This window comes from Rhinoraja longicauda, chromosome 1 (genome assembly GCF_053455715.1).
Source record: "Rhinoraja longicauda isolate Sanriku21f chromosome 1, sRhiLon1.1, whole genome shotgun sequence".
Lineage (NCBI taxonomy): Eukaryota > Metazoa > Chordata > Chondrichthyes > Rajiformes > Arhynchobatidae > Rhinoraja > Rhinoraja longicauda.
The window spans coordinates 103538436-103559627 of NC_135953.1; the positions used below are offsets into that span (position 1 = coordinate 103538436).

Consider the following 21192-nt stretch of genomic DNA (forward strand, 5'->3'; position numbering starts at 1 on the left):
CGGCGTGCGCATGCTCGCACTCCCACTCCCACGTCAACGCAACCCCCGTCACCATGACAACGTGCTTTCAGTCGGCGGTGAGGTCGGCGCTGGCTGTGCGGCGGTCGATCGAAATACAGGCTTCATTTTTTTTCCCCCTCCCCCAAACCGTTTATTTTGAGATCCACATTTAGGTTTATTTGCCTTACAACCCACAACGTAGGCCGTCGATATTGTTATTTTAACCGGAGGAGCGTAGAGAGTTAACTTAGTGTAGGAAAATAACTGCAGATGCTGGTACAAATCGAATCGAATTTATTCACAAAATGCTGGAGTAACTCAGCGGGTCAGGCAACATCTCAGGAGAGAAGGAATGGGTGACGTTTCGGTTTCGGGTCGAGACCCTTCTTCAGACTGAGGAAAGTTAACTGGTTGGCCAATGGAGCGATGGGGAGGCCGATGGTTGCCGTGTGTCACGTTGCGTCCTTGGGTCACGTGACTGGCGGAGCGCATCACTTGCCACTGGCGGCGGCGCTGGACGCTGGGCAGAGGTTTGGCCGAGTCTGGCTGGTGGCAAACTCCAACTCTGCGAGAGAATAGTTGCCACTCTTCACCATGGTGAGAATTCAGTTACTTTTTCATAATCTAGCTTTATTTTTTTGTTTCAAGCACAACGCCAAAACCGAGAGGAATGGTTAAAGGACAGATACAGTATTAAAAAAATAGTAGCGCAGATCGGTCAACGTCAGCATGGATTTATGAAGGGGCAATCATGCTTGGGCAATCATGCTTGACCAATCTTCTGGGATTTTTTGAGGATGTAACAAGTACCACCGGGTGGCGTCAGCAATGGCTGCTTCGCCAACAGTCTGTCACTTTATGTTTTAATAGTAGGTGTTAAATGTGTGTTTTTAGTGTTCTTTAGCTTGTTTGATGTGGGGGGGGTGGGGAAAACTTTTTCTAATCTCTTACCTCGACAGAGATACAATTTTTTTCCGTATCGTATCTACGTCCGCACTGTGGCCTAACATCATGGAGTTGGCAGACTTTGTTGGAAACCAACTTTTGAGAGCTTACGGGACTTTAACATCGCGGAGCCCGTGATCCCTTTGCCAGGGATCGATCTCTGAGCTCAACCCTGGGTGCCGGTGGACTTTACATCACGGAGCCCGTGGTTTCTGGTCAGACAGAGACCGACTTCGGGAACTCCAAGCCGCAAGAGCTTCCACTGCCCCGACGCAGGTGCTTCGACCGCTGGCTCCTGGAGCTTCGATTGCCCCGACGGATGGTTCGACTCTCCTGACCACGGGAGAATAAAGAGGAAGAGGGTTGAACGTTTTTGCCTTCCATCATAGTGAGGAATGTGGGGAATCCGCTGTGGTGGATGTTCATGTTAACTTTTATGTAGTTGTGTGGCTTGTTGTTTTTTTTAATGTGTGGCTGTATGGTAATTCATATATCACTGTACATTAATTGGTACATGTGACAATAAAAGACTTTTGACACCTTTGAACCTCTGAAGCAGAATGGATAAGGGAAAGTCAGTGGATGTGGTGTATCTGGACTTTCGAAAAGCCTTTGACAAGGTTCCACATAATGAATGAATGAATAAGTTTATTAGCCAAGTATGCATATACAAGGAATATGCCTTGGTGCTCCGCTCACAAATGACAACACAAACATACAGTTAACAATTAAGAATAAAACATAACCACATAAAAACAATAAGGATACAACATTATGTTCATAAGAGACATGAGATTAGTGTGCAAAATGTGAGCACATTGTATTTGGGGTAGGGTATTGACATGGATAGAGAACTAGTTGTAGTAGGAACTAGTAGGAAAATAACTAGATGCTGGTACAAATCGAACGTATCACAAAAGGCTGGAGTAAATCAGCACGTCAGGCAGCATTTAGGAGAGGGAATGGGTAGAGAACTGGTTGGCAGACAGGAAGCAAAGAGTAGCGATTAACGGGTCCTTTTTAGAATGGCAGGCAGAGACTAGTGGGGTGCCGCAAGGCTTGGTGCTAGGACCCCAGGTATTTACAACATATATTAATCCCGTGTAGAGGTTCACGTGTTGTATGAACACTCAGTTTAATATTTAAACGATACAGCTCAACAATTAGTACTAGAGGGCAAGGTGTGTGTTAATGTGTTGACAAGCTCTGTCGTCCGCAGCACACTGCCAGCAGACCACAGAAGTCGGCGTTGATTGGACCGCCCAGATCATGCCAGGCCCACGCGAGTGCTGGAGCTCGATGAACGACGGCTCAAGACCAAATTGACTTGGCCCGCCACATAACCCCCCACAGCTGGGGGTCGGTGAAATCCATGAGGAGCAGGCGGATGTCCTCGTGCATCTGCTCGAGGAAGACCTGTTTGAAACGGAGGCAGGTCTTGTGTCCATCCATCCGGGCATGCATTTTGTTCATGAGCACGGATGGTTTGCGGTCGCCTAGGCCTTCCATGTGCAGGGGTTTTGCAACCCCGTCGCGGCGGCTGAGATCGAAAGTGGCCTTGAAAAGCGTTCTGATCCCTTCGTATTTGTCGGTTGGTGGCTGGTGAAAGTAATCGATCAGGCACCTGGTGGTGTCCTGGTCCAGCGCACTGACCACGTGGAAGTACTTGGTGACGTCGGCAGTTATCTGGCGGATGTGGAATTGGGCTTTGGCTTGTTCAAACTATACTTGGGGCTATGATGTCCAGAAGGTGGGCAGTTTGAGTGAAATTGTGTTCTGCTGATCTGGGTTGTCTCCTCCAGGCATGATGAAATCCAAAAGATTTTGGATCGTCGGGGTCACCACCTTAGAGGTTCACATGTTGTATAAACACTCAGTTTAATATTTAAATGATACAGCTCAACAATTAGTACAAGAGGGCAAAGTGTGTGTTAACGTGTTGACTGTGAGTTTAAGACAAGCTCCGTCGTGCGCTGCACACCGCCAACAGACCACACAGGTCGGCGTTGATTGGTCGGCCCAGATCACGCCAGGTCCACGCGAGTGCTCGAGCTCGACGAATGACGGTTCGAGACCAAAGTGGCTCGGCCCGCCACAACCAGGTGGCGCAAGCAATGGCTGCCTCACCAACAGTCTGTCTGCCCTTTCTTCTGTTTTGTTATTTTAAGTACGTGTTAAAGAGTATTTTTTAGTGTTCCATAGTTTGTTTTATGTAGGGGGGAGGGCCGGGGGAAACCTTTTTCAATCTCTTACCTCGACGGAGATACAATTTATTTTTTTCGTATCGTATCTCCGTCCCCCACTGCGGCCTAACATCGTGGAGTGGCGCGGCCTTTCCTGGAGACCGTCCTGGCACTTTACCGCAGGCGCGGCACGGACTTACCATTGTGGAGCTTGCCGGGGATCAACTATGGAGAGCCCCAACTGCAGGCCTTTGGACTTTAACATCGTGGAGCCGACGGTCCCTGGTTGGAGACCAGGGATGCAGGAGTTTCAATCACCCCGACGCGAGGGCTACGGATCGCTGGCTGCGGGAGCTTTGATCGCCCAACTGTTCGACAGCCTCGACCACGGGAGAATAAAAAGGCAGGAGATTGGACTTTATTAGCTTCCATCACAGTGAGGAACGTGGGGAGCCACTGTGGTGGATGTTTATATTAACTTTTATGTTATGTGGCTGTGTGTCTTGTTGCTTTTCACTTAGTATGGCTGTATGGTAATTCAAATTTCACTGTACCTCTGTCCAATAAACCGACCTTGAAACCTTGATTTAGACGAGGGAATTAAATGTAACATCTCCAAGTTTGCAGATGACACAAAGCTAGGTGGCAGAGTGAGCTGTGAGGAGGATGCTATGAGGCTGCAGGGTGACTTGCAGCGGGCAGATGCATGGCAGATGTAGTATAATATGGATAAATGTGAGGTTATCCACTTTGGTGACAAGTACAGGTCCTTCCACCGGGTGGCGCCACCAGCAATGGCTGCCTCACCAACAGTCTGTCCTTTCTTTTGTTTTTGTTATTTTAAGTCTGTGTTAAAAGTACATTTTCCTGTTCAGGGTTTGAATACCATCACCTACCATGCGAAACCAGGAGGCAGCTCAAGCCACAGCAAAGCATCACTCCCTGACGAGCTCAATGCATTCTACGCACGCTTTGATGTGCCTTCTCGAGCCCCCATATGCCCTGATGGTATTACAGTCATAGTCACAGAGGCCTATGTCAGAAGATCCTTCAGGAGGGTGAACCCTCGGAAAGCGCCTGGACCTGATGGTATACACGGTCGGTGCAGACCAACTGGCTGGGGTTATTGCAGACATTTTCAATCTCTCACTACTGAGGTCTGAGGTTCCCACCTGTTTTAAGAGGGCATCAATAATACCGGTGCCCAAGAAGAGTAAGGTGCCGTGCTTCATTGATTATCGACCAGTGGTACTAATGTCTGTGGTGATGAAGGCTGGCTATGGTGGATATCAACTCCTACTTCAACACGAACCTTGACCCACTACAGTTTGCCTACCGTCACAACAGGTCAACGGAGGATGCAATCTCACTGGCTCCCCACTCCACACTGGACCACTTGGACAATAAAAACACTTGCGTCAGGCTGTTGAAACTTTTAAAATTCAAAGGGGCTCAATACGATAGAGGCAAGGAGGCGGATGCTTCTCTGACTGAGGAACCAAGGATTGTCAGGGTGCATGCTTATAGAATATTGAATAGGCCATTTAGGACTCGGATGACAAATACGTCTTCACTTATGGAACAGTAAACATTTGGAATTCTGTACCCAGAAGTTCTGTGCTTATTTATTGAATACTGCAATAGGTGTCTTTCCCTTTGCTCTATTTATTGTACTTGTGTTTGGCCTGATTGTATTGTATAGTATGATTTGATTTGATTGAATGCAGATCAAAGTGCTTCACTGAACCTCTGTACAGGTGACAATAATAAACCGAAGCCTATTATTTCAGATTCCCAGCACCTGCTGTTGTTTGATTTTTAATTTTGTATTTAAGAAACACTTATTGCCTTTTTTAATATTATTTCTTCTTTTGCAAGTCATTTTGAAGCAATGCATTAGAAAAGATGACCAATCAACAACGTAAATTACCCGAATGGATGGCATCAGAAGAAATAAAAGAAACTAATAAGCACCCGCAGGTATTCAGAAATTACTGACTATGTTTAAAAACAGTTTATGATTACTGCATTTCTTTGAATGGTATCTTTATAAATTGGAAATGTATTTTTTTTGACGACACATTAATCAGAATAGAATGTTCTTTGTGGAAAAAAAAGTACTCCTGACTGCAACATTCAGGGGTGACATGGAAGGTGTTAAATAATATATTTATGCACGGTGGTGCAGTGAGTAGGATGAGGATTCCACTGCTATTAATATTACCTTTGATTTAGTTTTCATAGGAATAGCATTGCAAAAGATTTCTGTTGCAGCAGCACATTTGCAAAGTAAACTACAGAAATAATAATGCAGGATTATAAAAAATGTGTCCTTGCAGGACATGAATAGCTTCTGGAATTTTACATGTTTTTGAACACTCTTGTCAAGAAACTACGACTGGAGAAAAACGGCCACTGCCATTCCTCTGATTTTAGCCAACATTCACTAAGACTAAAACTTAATGGCATTGGGCAACATTGGTTTTCATCAATGAAAATATTCATCTGATGGAAGGACCATACATCTTCTCTCACATGCATGCTGTTTGACCTGCTGGTCATGAGAAGAAAGAAACATTTGCACTGTGTTGGAGGAAATTGTGTGTTTAACCGACGCCCTGACTTTCATGTGGGGTTCCTTTTAATTACGGCTCGGTTTGGGCAGGCACAAAGTACATCCCATAGAGCAGTGGTGAGTTTTCTTAAACAAGTCAGTTATTCAAGGCCTTAACAGTACGAACTGGGAAACATGCTGAGATAACCCAAAATGTTATCCCAAGATTCGCAGCACCCGCAGCCTCTTATGTTTTGTGTTTCAATGGTTACATGCAGATATTACATTTTTCATAAGGTCATGTGATAGGAGTAGAATTAGGCCATTCGGCTCATCAAGTCTACTCTGCCATTCAATTATGGCTGATCTATCTCTCCCTCCTAACCCCATTCACCTGTGCCTTTTCCCTGTAACCTCTGCCACCTGTACTAATTAAGAATCTATCTCTGCCTTAAAAATATCCACGGACGACCTCCACAGCCTTCTGTGGCAATGAATTCCACAGATTCACCACCCTCAGACTAAAGAAATTTCTCCTCATCTCCTTCCTAAAAGAACGTCCTTTAATTCAGAGGCTATTACCTCTAGTCCTAGACTCTCCCACTCTCCCACTTGTGGACACATCCTCTCCACATCCACTCTATCCAAGCAGATGTTTGAAATAATTAATCAGTTATCAACTTTTTTTTGTAATCAATTATGCTTGTTTTCTCTCTTGGAGTAACCATCAACTCTAAGCTGTTTCCTGTTGATTAATTAAAATGCCATCTTCCTATTTGTCTGACCAATTTGTCTAATAAAGAATCCTTCTAATCTCATGCCCATAGCCTGGTTTATATCATACTGTGTTTATCTTTAATCTAACCAGCTATGCCTTGTCATCCAAACACCACCATAAATCTATCTTTTGCCTCTCCTAACATGACCTCTAAATTACCTTCACTAAGTTGGCCTCTCTTCCTATCATGCTCTTCTCAGTATGAATGCTCTTAGGTTACATGTATTACAAACCTACAATTTTTCTTATAATTTCCAGCATTTCCTACATCACACAGAAAAATCCATTTGCTCTCTCTTTTGGCATTTCACTATCCCATAGGGGTAAAGTAGAACTTTGTTTAGAGGATTACTCTAGAGAGCTTTTTCCTTTGAGAGATTAAGCCATTTTTCAATTGGCAGCAATGAATAAAATGGTTTTGTTTTGTAGGTTTCTTGTATCACGAAAAATTGTCTGGAAGACAAACTTCCCTTCTTGGAATTTCATGGCTCCATAATTTACAGTTATGAAGGAAACGATTGTTCTTTTCTATCAGAAGATTTAAGGTAAGGTTTCCAATTGAGCGTTGAAATGGAAACCATATTGTGAGTTATGCGAATTGTATATTACAATGGATGAAATAGATTGATTAGTGCCTTGACTGTTTCCTTGTTGATGCATTGTCTTGGTTGACCAAGACTTTTTTAGTACTTTGCCGATCCTCGGCAGAGAGATCAAACAAAAGTAAAACGTGTGCTGCTTTCTAATAGAGTGAAAGAAAATCTCAAGTTTGTCTTTTGTTTCTTCTTTTGTAAGTAGTATAGGGAGAAAAAAAGAGGACATCTATCAATGAGTGAGTGAAATAATAGTGCAACCATTTTCTTTACCTCACAAGAAAACAAATGTATGAGGAGCTGCATAATTTAAAATTAATTAAAATTTCTTGTGCTGTCGAAATTGATAAATCTATCTTCATATGGAATTTGTCTGAGTATTAAATGTAGAGAAGTGTAGATAATTCTTTAAGTTTTTATTTTCAGAAGTTCAAGGATAAGATTCTTTTTAGTGTGAGATTTCATATTATAGTAATTGCTGATTATAAACAATGACTGTTCTTTTTGAACACTATTATTTTTCTGTTTCAGGTTTTCTGTTCCAAGTCATTCAGCCATTGGGTTTGACATTGAGTGGCCTCCAACATATACAAAAGGAAAGGAGAAAAAAGTAGCACTTATTCAGCTGTGTGCCCCTGAGAGCAAATGCTATCTGTTCCATGTATCTTCCATGTCGGGTAAGACCTTGACAATATAATTTTAGTTTTCCTTCTCCTAAAAGTAAGTATTTTCCAACTTTTGATACTTAACAGAATTATCGTCGGTCAGATTGTCTCACAATTTTCTTAATAGTCGATCAGTCCTAACTTCTGCAGACATCCACAAACTTGCAAATTCCAATTCCTTGAAGAAAAGGAGAGGAATTTCATTTAAAAAAAATGTCCTTGGGCCTTTCTCCAGCTTTGCCGTTTCCATCTTTCTCATTGATCTACATTGGCCCCTGATCTAAAAGTTATAGTTTTTATCCTCATGTTTATATTAATTCATGATTTCATCTTTGGTCACTTACACTTTCCCTCCCTCCCATGACCTTGAACTCTGTCTCTGGGTGAGTGTATTATTATTGATATCTGATGCCTGGATTCGGGGGTATTAGCTCCAGGGAGAGGTTGGACAGACTTGGATTGTTTTCTCTGAAATGCTGGAGATTCCAGGGACATCTGACAGAAGTATATAAAATTATGAGAGGTACAGATAGGGTAGACAATCAGAACCTTTTTCCCAGGATGGAAAAATCAAATTGTTGAGGGCATAGCTTTAAGGTGAGAGCTACAAAGTTTAAAGATGTGAGGGGCAAGTTTTTTTGTACAGAGAGTGATGAATGCCAGAAACATGCTGCCAGGAGTGGTGATTTTTTGATAGATATGTTATCTCCTATTTGTGAGTTTATAGTATTGGTTGTGGTGTTAATGTCAGTGATATTCGTAGGTATTTTTAGCAACTTGACCCTGAAGTACTTCCTTGTGCATGTGAACCCAAGGCTTGATTGCAAGTTACTTCACAAGCTGCTTTTTTTTGTTTTGTTATTTAATTACCCAGGATTTGACTGTCACTGCAAGATCAACATTTATTGTCCAATTCCAATTTTCCTTGAGGAGGAGTTTGTGGGTCTCCTTATTGAATCATTGTAGTCCTTCAGAGAAGTTTCTCCCACAGTGCTGTTGGGTAGAGTTCCAGAATTTGGACCAGTGACAAGGAGTAGCAAAATATTTGAGTCAAGGTAGTGTACGATTTGGAGGGAAACCTGGTGGGATGGTGGTGTCCCCCGGAAGCGCCTCTTCATGGTGGTTGAGGTGTGTATTTAGGAGTAATGCTTTGAGTGGCCTTGTGAGTAACCATAATACATTTTGTTGATGGTATATTCTTGAGTTACTGTGCAGTGTTAGAATGAAAGTTTAGGGTGGTGGATGAGCTGCTAGTTGAATGAGGACTTTATCCTGAGTGACATTGAGGTTTCTAAATGTTGCAGCTGCAATATGCACACAAAATGGAGAGTATGTCATCACATTTCTGACATGGTTCTTGTAGATCGTGGGTAGGATTTTGATTATCACGATGGTCCAGTTCTGGTCAATATTGATCTACTGAATGTTAATTATGGGGATTTAGTGATGGTAATGCCATTGCGTGTTAACATGCAACATGTTAACATGGTCCAATTCTATACTGCTATCATTGAGTCCGTCCTCACCTTCTCCATCATGGTCTGGTTTGGCTCAGCCACCAAGCACGACATCCGGAGGCTGCAACGGATTGTTCGCACAGCTGAGAAGGTTGTTGGCTGCAACCTTCCCCCCCCATTGACGAACTGTACACTGCAATGGCCAGGAAGCGAGCGGGCAAGATCATCTCTGACCCCTCTCACCCTGGCCACAAACTCTTCGAAGCACTTCCTCTGGAAGGCGACTCCGGACTGTCAAAGGAGCCACAGCCGGACATAAAAACAGCTTTGTTTTCCACGAGCAGTTGCTCTACTCAATAACCAAAGTCTGTTGTCTCTTTTTTGCTCTGGTTTATTTTCACCCACATGTTTAGACCATAATGATGTATCCTTATTGTTTTGATGTGTTTATGCTTCATTCTTAATTGTTAACTGTATCTTTGTGTTGTCATTTGTGAGCGGAGCACCAAGGCACATTCCGTGTATATGCACACTTGGCCAATAAACTTATTCATTCATTCATTCACATGTGGGTAAACACACATGGGTTTGAGGAATTTGGAAGGATGTTTAAATGTGTATCTTTGGAACAAAAGTGTCACTATATATAACATCATTTGTCAAAGTGAAATATTTCCTTGGTTAAAAAATAATCCCAATTTAAAAAAAGGAATTATATCTGTGATAGTGAAGTGAATTTTGTTTTAGGATTTCCAAGTGGACTCAAAAGATTACTGGAAGATGAAGCAATTAAAAAAGTTGGTGTTGGAATTGAAGGAGATCAATGGAAACTAATGCGGGACTATGATATTAAACTGAAAGGCTTTGTGGAACTATCTGACGTGGCGAATAAAAAGGTAAAAGCATATCTTCAATCTGCATATCTTCAACCTTAACACCCCCAAACCTGTGCTGCATTAATTTAAATTGGCTTCAGGCTTTTTAAAGAGCCGCACTCACCCACTCCATCCACACCCCCTCAACGCCACTTATCCCCCCCTCAATCCCCTTATCCTCCCCTCAGCCCCCTTATCCCCTCTCCTCCATCCACCATTCGCCCAATTCATCCTCCCTGAACCCCCTTTAAAACTTCCCCAAACCTCGACTGCATTGGTCTAACACCCTCCCCTTACTCAGCCACCCCATCCCCTCACTCACGCACTCCATTCCCACCTCAACCCCCCCCCCCCCCTTAAAACTCCCCCAAACCTTTCCTGCATTAACTGAAATTGTGTTTAGGATTTTTCTTCAGAGCCCCACTCACGCACTCCATTGTAATTTGTTCAGGTGGTGATCTGAGGAGTGATGAACTCTCTCCACAGACTATTGGCTGGTCCACTGAGTGTTTCCACCACTTCATTTGTTTGGGGGATAGACGCGAATGCGCGTAGTGGAGGTCATAAAATCACTTCAGGATAACTTTACACGATGGTTGGTGGCAATCAATCATGTACCGGGGGGAGGGGGAGTATAAAAATGAGCTGAGGAAGGGCGGAGCTCTGATGGAAATATAGAATGTTCCACAAAGGGACAGGCACAGCTTTGATCCATATGTTCTCATTGCCTCGTCTTTTATTTGCAGGGAATGAAGTTGGTTCAGAGTAGAACAAATTAGATAGCGGAGTAACCAACAAGATATTGGTGAGGCTACACTTATATATTGTGTGGTATTCTGGTTGCCCATAGGAAGGATGCAATTAAGCTGGAAAAAAGATTCACAAGGATATTAGTAGGACTGGAGATGGTAAATTATCAGGAGGGAATGAATGGGCTGGGGCTTTTTTCCTTTGAGTGTGAGAGGCTGAGGAGTAACTTCAAAGAAGTATTTAAGATCGTTAAGGGCATAGATAAGATCTATCCATAATCCATGGTCTTTTTCCTCAAGGTAGGAGAGTCTAAAACTAAAAGGAATAGATTTACAGTGAGAGTGGAAAGATTTTGAAAGGGACCTGAGGGACAGAGTAGTGGGAAATGTGGAAACCCGTGGTGATGGGTTACACTATTATAGTTTAGTTACCAATGATTTATTGTATTATTTATTGGACATATGTTGTGTTAATGTACCTGTAATGCTGCAGAAAGTAAAATTTTCATTGTTTCAAAGCAAGTGGTAGACCTGGTTACTGTTACACATTTGAAAGACATTCGGTCAGATATTTGCATAGGAAATATTTTGAGAGATATGGGCTAAAGAAAGACAAATGGGGCTAGCTTAGATAGGCACCTTGGTTGGCATGGGCCAAATTTGGGCCAAAGGGCCTGCCTCCATTCAATATAACTCTGACTCAATGACTTTAGCCAGTGATTTCCATTAAATCCAAATTTAATATCCTGCATTTATTTTTAGATTTGTTTCTGATTGTGACTGAACCACTTAAGAAGTGCTTGTCCACAGTTGCCTCATGTATTAGTGTAAAACACTGGTCATTTGTAGAAACGTCTTCCTTTTTGAGAAGTCTTTACTGAATTTTATTTTTGTGACTTTAAAAGAAAATTGTAATACATAACTGAGTAGAAATTCAACAGTTCTTAAAAGTTTTGTTTTGGACCTGAAACAAGTTTTCTTTTTTGGACCTGAAATATATTTTCTATCTTCTAATTTAGTTTAATTGTGCAGAGAAGTGGAGTCTGAATGGATTGGTGAAACATCTCTATGGCAAACAGCTGTGGAAGGATACAGCTGTCCGCTGCAGCGACTGGGATGCATTTCCTCTCAGCAATGAGCAGCAGGATTATGCTGCAGTCGATGCCTATGTATGTATTTGCTTCTGTTATAAATAAAGCAATATAAAATTGTTACTTCTCTTATTTAATTGAAAATGTTCTTTCACGTACTTTTTAAAATATAGGTTATTCTTATAGGAAACTGAGCAGTTCTTGTATCTCATATGACCTTTAAATTGGCTTTCTTAAGTAACTAAAATAGCAAAAAATAGGTAATAGAACATTAAGGGAGAATGGTGGTGCCATGCTACTCAGTGGAAAAGAGAAATTGGAGGAGATTAGGCTGCTGGAATCTGTTTGCTGTTCATCTAGATCTCAGTTGATCTGTACCATCAACAACAGGAAAGTAATGCTGAGGCTCTATAAGGCATTGGTAAGGCCACGTTTGGGATATTGTGAGCAATTTTGGGCACCATATCTGAGGAAGGATGTGTTGGCTCTGGAGAGGGTTCAGAGGAGTTTTACGAGAATGATCCCAGGAATGAGTAGGTTAACCTATGATGAGCGTTTGTCGGCACTGGGCCTGTACTCGCTGGAATCTGGAAGAATGAGGGGGGACCTCATTGAAATATACAGACTAATGAAAGGCTGTGGAGAGGATGTTTCCACAAGTGAGAGAGTCTAGGACTAGGGGTCATAGCCTCAGAATTAAAGGACGTTCTTTTAGGAAGGAGATGAGGAGAAATTTATTTCGTCAGAGGGTGGTGAATCTTGAATTATTTGCCACAGAAGGCTGTGGAGGCCAAGTCAGTGAATATGTTTAAGGTAGAGATAGATAGATTCTTGATTAGTACAGGTGTCAGAGGTTATGGGGAGAAGGCAGGAGAATGGGGTTAGGAAGGAGAGATAGATCAGCCACGATTGACTGGCAGAGTAGACTTGATGGGCCGAATGGCCTAATTCTACTCTTATCACTAATGACCGTATAAACCCACATAGCGTTTCACCAGAGAAGGAATGAAAGTCAAGTATGGAGAGCAGGGAAGTAGACCATTCTGGACTTGCAAAGCTTCAGATAGCTTGTTTAAGACTGTTATTGTTATTGGGATCTTAAATGGTGCCACATATCCTTGATAGTCTTGTTGCATGGTATTAGAGTCAAATTTATCAGTAAGGAAAATCGGGAGATTTAGAAAAAGATTTTTTTGTTTGGGTTCTACTTAAGTACCGAGTAGACAAGTTACTAATTATGCTGTTTGTTTTCATTTGACTTTCATATAGAATCCAAAATGGCATCAAAGCTCAGTGATTCCATGTTGATTCTCTCAGAAAATTTTAACCAATCCATTACCATGTTCTACCCTATAGCCCATAAGTTTATTCCTTCCTCAAGTGCCATTCCAATACCTTTTTTGATGAATACTGAATGTCTTCATTTCCATTGCCCATACAAATAGTCAGTTGGAGATAATTACTAAGCTTAAAAGAGAACCTTTTAACATCCTTTCCTGTATCTTGCTCAATATCTAAAATATATGGTCCTAGAACATGTATCACTGCATTTCTTGTGTAAGAAAATAACTGTAGATGCTGGTACAAATCGAAGGTATTTATTCACAAAATGCTAGAGTAACTCAGCAGGTCAGGCAGCATCTCAGGAGAGAAGGAATGGGTGACGTTTCGGATCGAGACCCTTCAGACTGCATTTCTTGTTGTGTTTTGCCATTTGGGCCATGTTTTTAATTTTCAATGCCATGTTTTGCTATTTTCATGCTGTTCATAAGTTCTAGAGCAAAATTAGGCCATTTGGCCCATCAAGTCTATTCCACCATTCAATCATGGCTGATCTATCGTTCCCTCTCAACCCCATTCTATTGCTTTCTCCCCATAGCCCCTGACACCCTTACTAATCAAGTATCTGACAATCTCTGCCTTAAACATATCCATTGCCTTGGCCTCCGCAGCCATCTGTGGCAATGAATACCACAGATTTACTACCCCATGACTGAAGAAATTTCTCCTCGCCTCCTTTCTAAAGGTACGTCCTTTTATTCTGAGGCTGTGGCCCGTGGTCCTAGACTCTCCCACTAGTGGAAATATCCTCTTCACATTCACTATCCAGGCCTTTCACTATTTGTTAAGTTTCAGTGAGGTCCCCCTCATCCTTCTTTACTCCATTGAGTACAGGCCCAGTGTCTTGAAATACTCATCATATGTTAACCCGGTTACTTTTTTGAGAGCCCTGCACCAGCACGCCCAAGTCCCTTTGCACCTCCGATTTCTGAATTTTCTACCCATTTAGAAAATAGTCTACACCTTTATTCCTACAACCAAAATGTATGACTCCACACTTGGATATGCTGCATTCCATCTGCCATTTTCAGCCCACTCTCTCAACCTGTCGAAGTCCTGCAGAGTCCCTACTTTCTCTACACTACATCCACCTGCTAGCATCTCCTGAAATGATCAAAGGATTAGATTTGTAATCTATGTCTTCTATGGTGATATTTTATGGCTGACAAGGGAGAGCCCTAACAAGGGAGTGCAGAAAATCAGAACGGAGGTGGAAATGTGATAAGCTTCAAATTTCCTTCGAAATTCTGAGAAACAATCTTCTCAAATACCAGGAAGCAGTAAAGTCTGCGAGAGCACAATACTTTTCCGACCTTATTTCCCAAAACTCTCATAATTCCAAGGTCCTATTTAGCACTTACCTCTGTCATATGTCCTGCCCCCAGTATCAGCTTAGTTGGGTCCCCTGCTCAGTGCGAAGAATTCTCTACATTTTTCACTAGCAAAGTTGAGAACATTAGAACAAATATTTCCCCTCCCACCCGTGACCTAGCTGCCTCAGTGGTCTATTCATCTAAATTGGACTGTTTCCAACCCGTCACTCTATCCTCCCTTGCAAAGCTTGTCTCCACTATGAAACCTGCAACCTGCCCCCTTGATGCTGTCCCCACTGCCCTTCTGAAGGATGTCATTGCAATAGCCGGTCCCAGCATCCTCTCAACAGTTCTCTGGCCACTGGCACTGTTCCAACCTGTTTCAAGCACGCGGTGGTCCTGCCCCTCCTGCCATCCCTGTCAAAAGTCCTTGGAAAGGTAATTCTAAATCAACTACTGCCTTACCTACACCAAAATACCATCCTGGAAAGTTTCCAGTCAGGTTTCAGGGCCCACCACAGCACAGAGTCTGCCTTGTTGAAGGTACACAATGACCTGCTTCTTGCCATTGACACCGGCGACTGTGCAATCTTGCTCCTTCTCGACCTCAGCGCAGTGTTCGATACAGTGGACCGCACCATCCTTGTTGACCGTCTCCGGTACGGGGTTGGTGTTGATGGCACTGCACTGAGCTGGTTCGTTTCCTACCTCATAAATAGGAGTTTCTCCATCAACATAGGCAATTATTCCTCTTCCCCAGCTAGCCTCTCCTGCGGGGTTCCACAAGACTCCATCCTCGGCCCCATTCTCTTCTCTCTGTACATGCTCCCCCTCGGCCAAATCATTCAAAGGCACAGCATTTCTTTCCACTGCTATGCGGATGACACACAGCTTTATCTCCCCCTGAAACCCAACAACCAGTCAAATTTAATCAGCCTCGGAGTCCACGACCATGTGTGCACTTTTAGAAACCTGTCTACGAGATCTATAATAAATTACGAATAAGTGAGGTCTGTGCCGACTCTGATTATTATCAACCAACTGACTGGGAACGTGAACTGTGATTAACCTAGCACACAATGTTGCAAAGTCCAGTGGCCCAAGCAAACAAATAAGATATATCTGGCTCTGCGTTCCTCATCTCCACATTATGTTTGTATGCCATTGTATGTTCTTTTAGTACCTGCACTGATGTACAGCACTTTGGTCAACGTGGGTTGTTTTTAAATGCATTCATTTGTTTTCCTTTCACTAGGCTGGTCTTCTAATTTATCAAAAATTAAGTAGTTTGGATCTGAGGAGAGGGAAGCAGTTTCAAAATACAGATGGTAAGTTATATATGGGTTGGATAAGTTGTGCAATTGTTGTTTGTTCATAGCCTATGCTTTCCTAAGCTCGCTTAATTCTATTACACATCAGGGTAGGCTTTGCTGCCCTCCAGTTAAATCAGGCTTGTACCATTACAATTATTAGCAGTTGCTGTTGCACAGTTCAGTGAGCTTTGACCAGTTTAATGCCCTTTGGGGGAGGTTAAGGGGGAGGAAGGAGGAAGTGTCTTGCACTCATGCAAGATTTTGAGAGACAAGAGAAATGTCTTCCACCAGTTGGAATGCAGTACTGCTTTCTCTTTAGTACATGCTACAAGCCAGCGATTGGCAGGCATGCCTTTCCCTTGGAGAAATAGAAAATGGCACATGAAGTAATCATCGGAGTGAGGATTAGGTATGCTGGGTGACTAGAAATAAGGCTTTGTGTAGAAAATATTTAGAAAGGGAAAAGAACATAATTTAAAAGCTTGTGATGCATTTATAATACATTGGCTCATTAACTTATTCTTCCAATTACTATCAAATCACTTCCATGATCTTGTTTCACATATTCATTGGTGATTATATAGTGATGAGATAAAAACTACCTTTTTCTGTAGATAAAAGGAATGCCAGACTATTTCTTGACCAGTAATAGTACTGGTTGTGACTAATATTAGCTAAATACATGGACCATGCAGTATCTATGTCAGGTAATAATTTTCTACTTTTATGTTCCAGATCAGAAATTGCTCCCATCTGCTATGCTCAAGTCAAATCTGATCTCTATTGCACAAGATATGGAAAATCTAGCAGAGATGGTTCCTGATTTTCACATTAATGGTGTGCAAAGGTGAGTGATGAGAGGTAATGATATGTAATAATGTAATGATATGATAACCTTGCTATCTTTGCACAAAAAATGCTTTTTTCACTGTACCTCGGTGCATGTGGCAATAAACTAAACTAATTTCCTCAGGATTGTTATTCAGCAAACAACCCACCGTGTTGTGTCTGTGCTCCTTACCCTAAGCTTCATGCGTTCGTTGTCAATCAGCGATGGCGTGTACTCCTCCAACTCGGCAGGTCATGAATCTAAGCACCACTGAAGAAACTTGAGCGGATTATCCAGCACCAAACTAAACAGAAGCCAAACCAAATGTCTGCTTTAATATGAAGCAAGTTAATCCAGATGCTGGATATTTGGATTTTTAAAAAAAAGCCAGAAACACTTAGCAGGCCAAACCGCATCTGTGGAGAAATAAAACAGAGACCTTGTTTCTGGCCGATGAACCTTTACAAGAACTTTAAAAGTGGGGAAAACAAGGAAGCAATGATTTTTCAGAAAAGTGGCGAGTGGTCTTTAATAGAGTGGAGACCAAGGCTGGTCAGCTCTGATTAACGTTATTTACCTGTGACAATAACTCAGTTTTTATCTTTCCAGAAATGCTACTTGAACAGCAGCTGGGTTATACAAGCAGAAAGGGTCCCAACTGAAACTTCACTTGTCGATTTCCTCCACAGATGCTGATTGAACTGTTGAGTTCCTCCAGCACTTTGTGTTTTGCTCAAAATTCTAGCATCTGCAGTTCCTTGTATTTCTGTAGTTCCAACATATTCTTTTGGTTAAGATTTTTAACAATTGTTCTTTCACTATTACAATATGTTCTCTTGTTTATTTCTCTTTTCTGGTATCAAAAGTAATATTACTTGGGTAGCTTTAGTCTCCATCGTATTGCAGCCATTTTTTTGTTTTCTCCACATCTTCCCCACCTGCAACTTAAAACATGGTTTGTTTTGCACTATTTTAATTTTAACTAGGAGTCATTAACCTGAACTATTGATTCTGTTGTTCAGATGCTGCCTCAGCTGCTGAATGTTTCTGGTATTTTTGCTGCCTTTAATTTACCTGTCAAGTTGTGCTTGTTAGTCTTCAAAGTTCTGGGCTGTTGTCTTCTCTTTCAGTAGTATATGTGACCTTCAGTAGTATATGTGAACCATGCAATTTGAAAATTGACATTTTTGTACTCCAATGTCCATCTTTGAAATAATTGCACTATGTAATCTAAATACATTTCCTAGATACAAGGAACTGCAGATGCTGGTTTACAATAAGTGACACAATGTGCTGGAGTAACTTGGCAAGTCAGACGGCAAGGGTCCCAACCCAAATGTCATCTATCCATGTTCTCCTGAGACGCTGCCTGACCTGCTGAGTTACTCCAGCACTTTGTCTTCCTCGATATATTTCCTGCAGGCTGGTTAATCACAAAGTTTTAAAGTGAAGTTGCCATAAACTGGAAATCTCAATATTTATAGAAATGAATAGCAGTATGAAGCATAGCTAATAATATTGAAAGTATAACACGTAACAAACATAATCAAAAAATTATATTTCTGTTGAATTTATTATTCTCATTGATAATTTCAGAGTTCAGATCTAATCGTTTTGGCAGAGAAATTGGTTTCCTAGAAGAGAAAGTAGAGTTTCCCAGTTTCAGAAGATGTGTTAAAGATGGCTGCTTTTAAATCCGTGTGAGCAGCCAAAATGTTATTTGCTTTTTTTAACCATACTTACTCTAGACACGTATGACGACCGCAGAGCTCCTTTGGAGGCCTATGGACATGCATCAGAAGGCCCAACTACAATTTGTGAATAATATCTTTGCAATTATCATTTATTGAGATAGTTTGGGTTTACAGGAAATTATTTCATTTCAGGATATTCAGACTGCCAAGATTACCTAGGGAATGGTCCATTGAAATAAACATGTTCCTCTATCTATTAGAAGGAACAGAGACATTTCTGATAACATAGTCCAAAGAGGAATGCATGCATATGAACATAAATGCCTGGTACCTGAAAATATTATAGTTTACATTCATGTTAACATCTACTGATTCCTTTGAAATTGGTGTACAACATGCTAACGCTTGATTTCCTTAATAGATCTACGGACATCTTGAACGTCATTTCTGAAAATGTTTCTGCTTTACGGAATATCTTGATTGAAGCAACATCTGGGATTGATCCTCAACTAGGGAATGAAACAAAAACTGAATTGCTTGGGGGTAATCGAGTAGAAAATGATTGTTCAGAAAATAGTTTGGAAATAATTGAAATGAAAAACCGAAGTCTCCAAGAACAGGATGCAGAAAATAACTTGAATAACATGCGACTAGATCCACATACTGGCAGTGTTGACCACAAGCGAAACTTGGAATCCCAGTCAATTAACCAAATTAATGCAGATGTTAGTGCAGAAGGCTGTCAAAATGAACATGAGGATTACCCGATGTCTTTGGACATAACAGAGTATGAGATTCAGATGTTAGAACGCCAAGCACAAGAGGAAGATGCAGTGGATAATACCATTTCTTATTTGACAAATAAGGTAAAATATATTGAGGGGGGGGGTTGTTTTGTCACGTGTACTGAGATAATGAAACACTTTTATTTGTGTGCTCTCCAGTCAAATCAAACATGCTCCACGTGAGTACAATCAAGCCATATGCAAATACAGCAGGTAGTGCAAAGAAAAAATAGCAGAATACAGTGTTACAGCATTTTAGAGGTGCAGTTACAGTGAAAAAGGTTAACGTCCATAATGAAGTTGGTTGGATGATTGGAACTACACCCCAGTTTATTGGAGGACTGTTTAGTAGTTGATAATGTTGGGGAAGAAGCTGTCCCTGATTTCTGGAACTCCCTTACCCCCAACCCGACAGATGCTGTTTAACCCGCTGTCCTCCAGCAGCTTGCTTTTCGCTCCATATTGCAGCTTCTATAGTTTCTGTCTTGAATAAAATTGATGTTAATGGGGTGAATACCCCGGTAGTTGGAGTTGTTCCTTGCACAAAGGAGCATAATTGTGTCTGTTAGAGGACAATTATGTCAGCCCTAGAATATCGGAGTAGTGTCCTTCTTCAACCCATCTTCTGCTATTTCATCAACAACCTTCCTTTTATTGTAGGCTTAAATGAGGGATGTTTGTCGACAGTTGGAATTAAACTTAGCATATGCACACCTTAGTCTTCAGTTGCATGAAGCAAGACCGAGATAATATTTAGAGACAAGGCACAATTCAGGAAGTGATAGAATGCTCTGCTTGGAAGACTGCAGCTCCAACAGTGCTCAAGAAACCTGACACTATTCAGGACAAAATGGCATTCTCTAAGTGGCACACCGTCCTGACTTGGAAATATATCCCTATGTATCATCACAGGATTGATTTCCTGGGACTCACTCCTGATTGCCTTCAACATTTCTCCTGACAGAGAGGAGGTCATTCAACCCATTTACTTTCTATGTTGACTATCAGAGCAATCCCATTCCACCAATTATTTCCCAGCAGCTTATTCTCTCTCACATGCCCATCAACTGTCCCTTGATCCTCTTGCCATCCACCTACTTTATGACCATTTACAGTAGGCATTAACTTACCATCTTTGGACTATGGGAGGAAGCCAGCGCATTTGGGAGAAACTTGTCGGGAGAATTTGCAAACTAAAAATTGAAGTAACAAGGCAGTTGCTAGGACTGAATAGTTCGAATGTCCAAACAAAATATCAGAATTCAATCTTGCCTCCACACTCTTGTGTGTTATGATTTCAATAAACTATAGAGTGCATTGTCGACTGGGGTAAGTATATTAAAAGTATTTTATGTGCAACAATGTCTCAAGGCAAATGTCCCATTTTGCACTTTTGATGAAGTCTGTAAACCAAATCATTGCTTACCTTTTAAGCAATGATAATAGTTATCGTTTGCAATCAACAGTTTTTGTCTGAGCTCAGTAATTGGGGCTTACTGTTGCGGGTTAGTAGGCCTTTTAAGTGTACTGGCTAAATATTGTAATTCAGAGCCGTTTTATACGATTCCTTTAAAATGCCCACTAGATGGCACTCCTTTAATAGATATGCACAAAAGTGCAAATGCAATGTGCAAGTTATTTTCCCTTGGGCGTTTATGCAGGACTGTTTCGGCTGAACTGGTACCCAGATGTTCCCATCAGTATAGTTTGGGATTTAATATGTTATTCCCTCCCCCCATGAGAAAATCTCTGGAATTCTGCTCCGAGGAACCAGTTATTGATTTCATTCAAAACTGAGAAGGTTAGACTTTTGGATATTACCAAGATCAAGTGGTACAGCGGTTGGGAAGGCAAATGGTAGGTAAAAGGTCATCCATGATATTGAACGTAGAGCAAGCTCAAAGGTCCAAATTGATTTATTCACACTCCTCCTTCCTACAGTGCCCTCCATAATGTTTGGGCCAAAGACCCATTATTTATTTATTCGCCTCTGTACTCCACAATTTGAGATTTGTAATAGAAAAAAT

The 21192-nt window shown here is 41.6% G+C and overlaps 1 protein-coding gene across 2 annotated transcripts in view; it reads left to right on the plus strand.

Annotated features, from left to right (window-relative positions):
- The first annotated feature begins 76 nt into the window (after window positions 1-76).
- Window positions 77-21192, plus strand: part of wrn (WRN RecQ like helicase) — a 74150-nt gene continuing 53034 nt past the window's right edge. For both annotated transcript variants that reach the window (XM_078403778.1, XM_078403787.1), the window contains exons 1-9: window positions 77-597; window positions 5007-5108; window positions 6890-7005; window positions 7585-7730; window positions 9923-10071; window positions 11819-11968; window positions 15800-15872; window positions 16593-16704; window positions 18802-19246. In XM_078403778.1, the coding sequence (XP_078259904.1) occupies window positions 5034-5108; window positions 6890-7005; window positions 7585-7730; window positions 9923-10071; window positions 11819-11968; window positions 15800-15872; window positions 16593-16704; window positions 18802-19246 (1266 nt within the window). In that variant the 5' untranslated portion in view covers window positions 77-597; window positions 5007-5033. The remainder of the gene's footprint in view (window positions 598-5006; window positions 5109-6889; window positions 7006-7584; window positions 7731-9922; window positions 10072-11818; window positions 11969-15799; window positions 15873-16592; window positions 16705-18801; window positions 19247-21192) is intronic.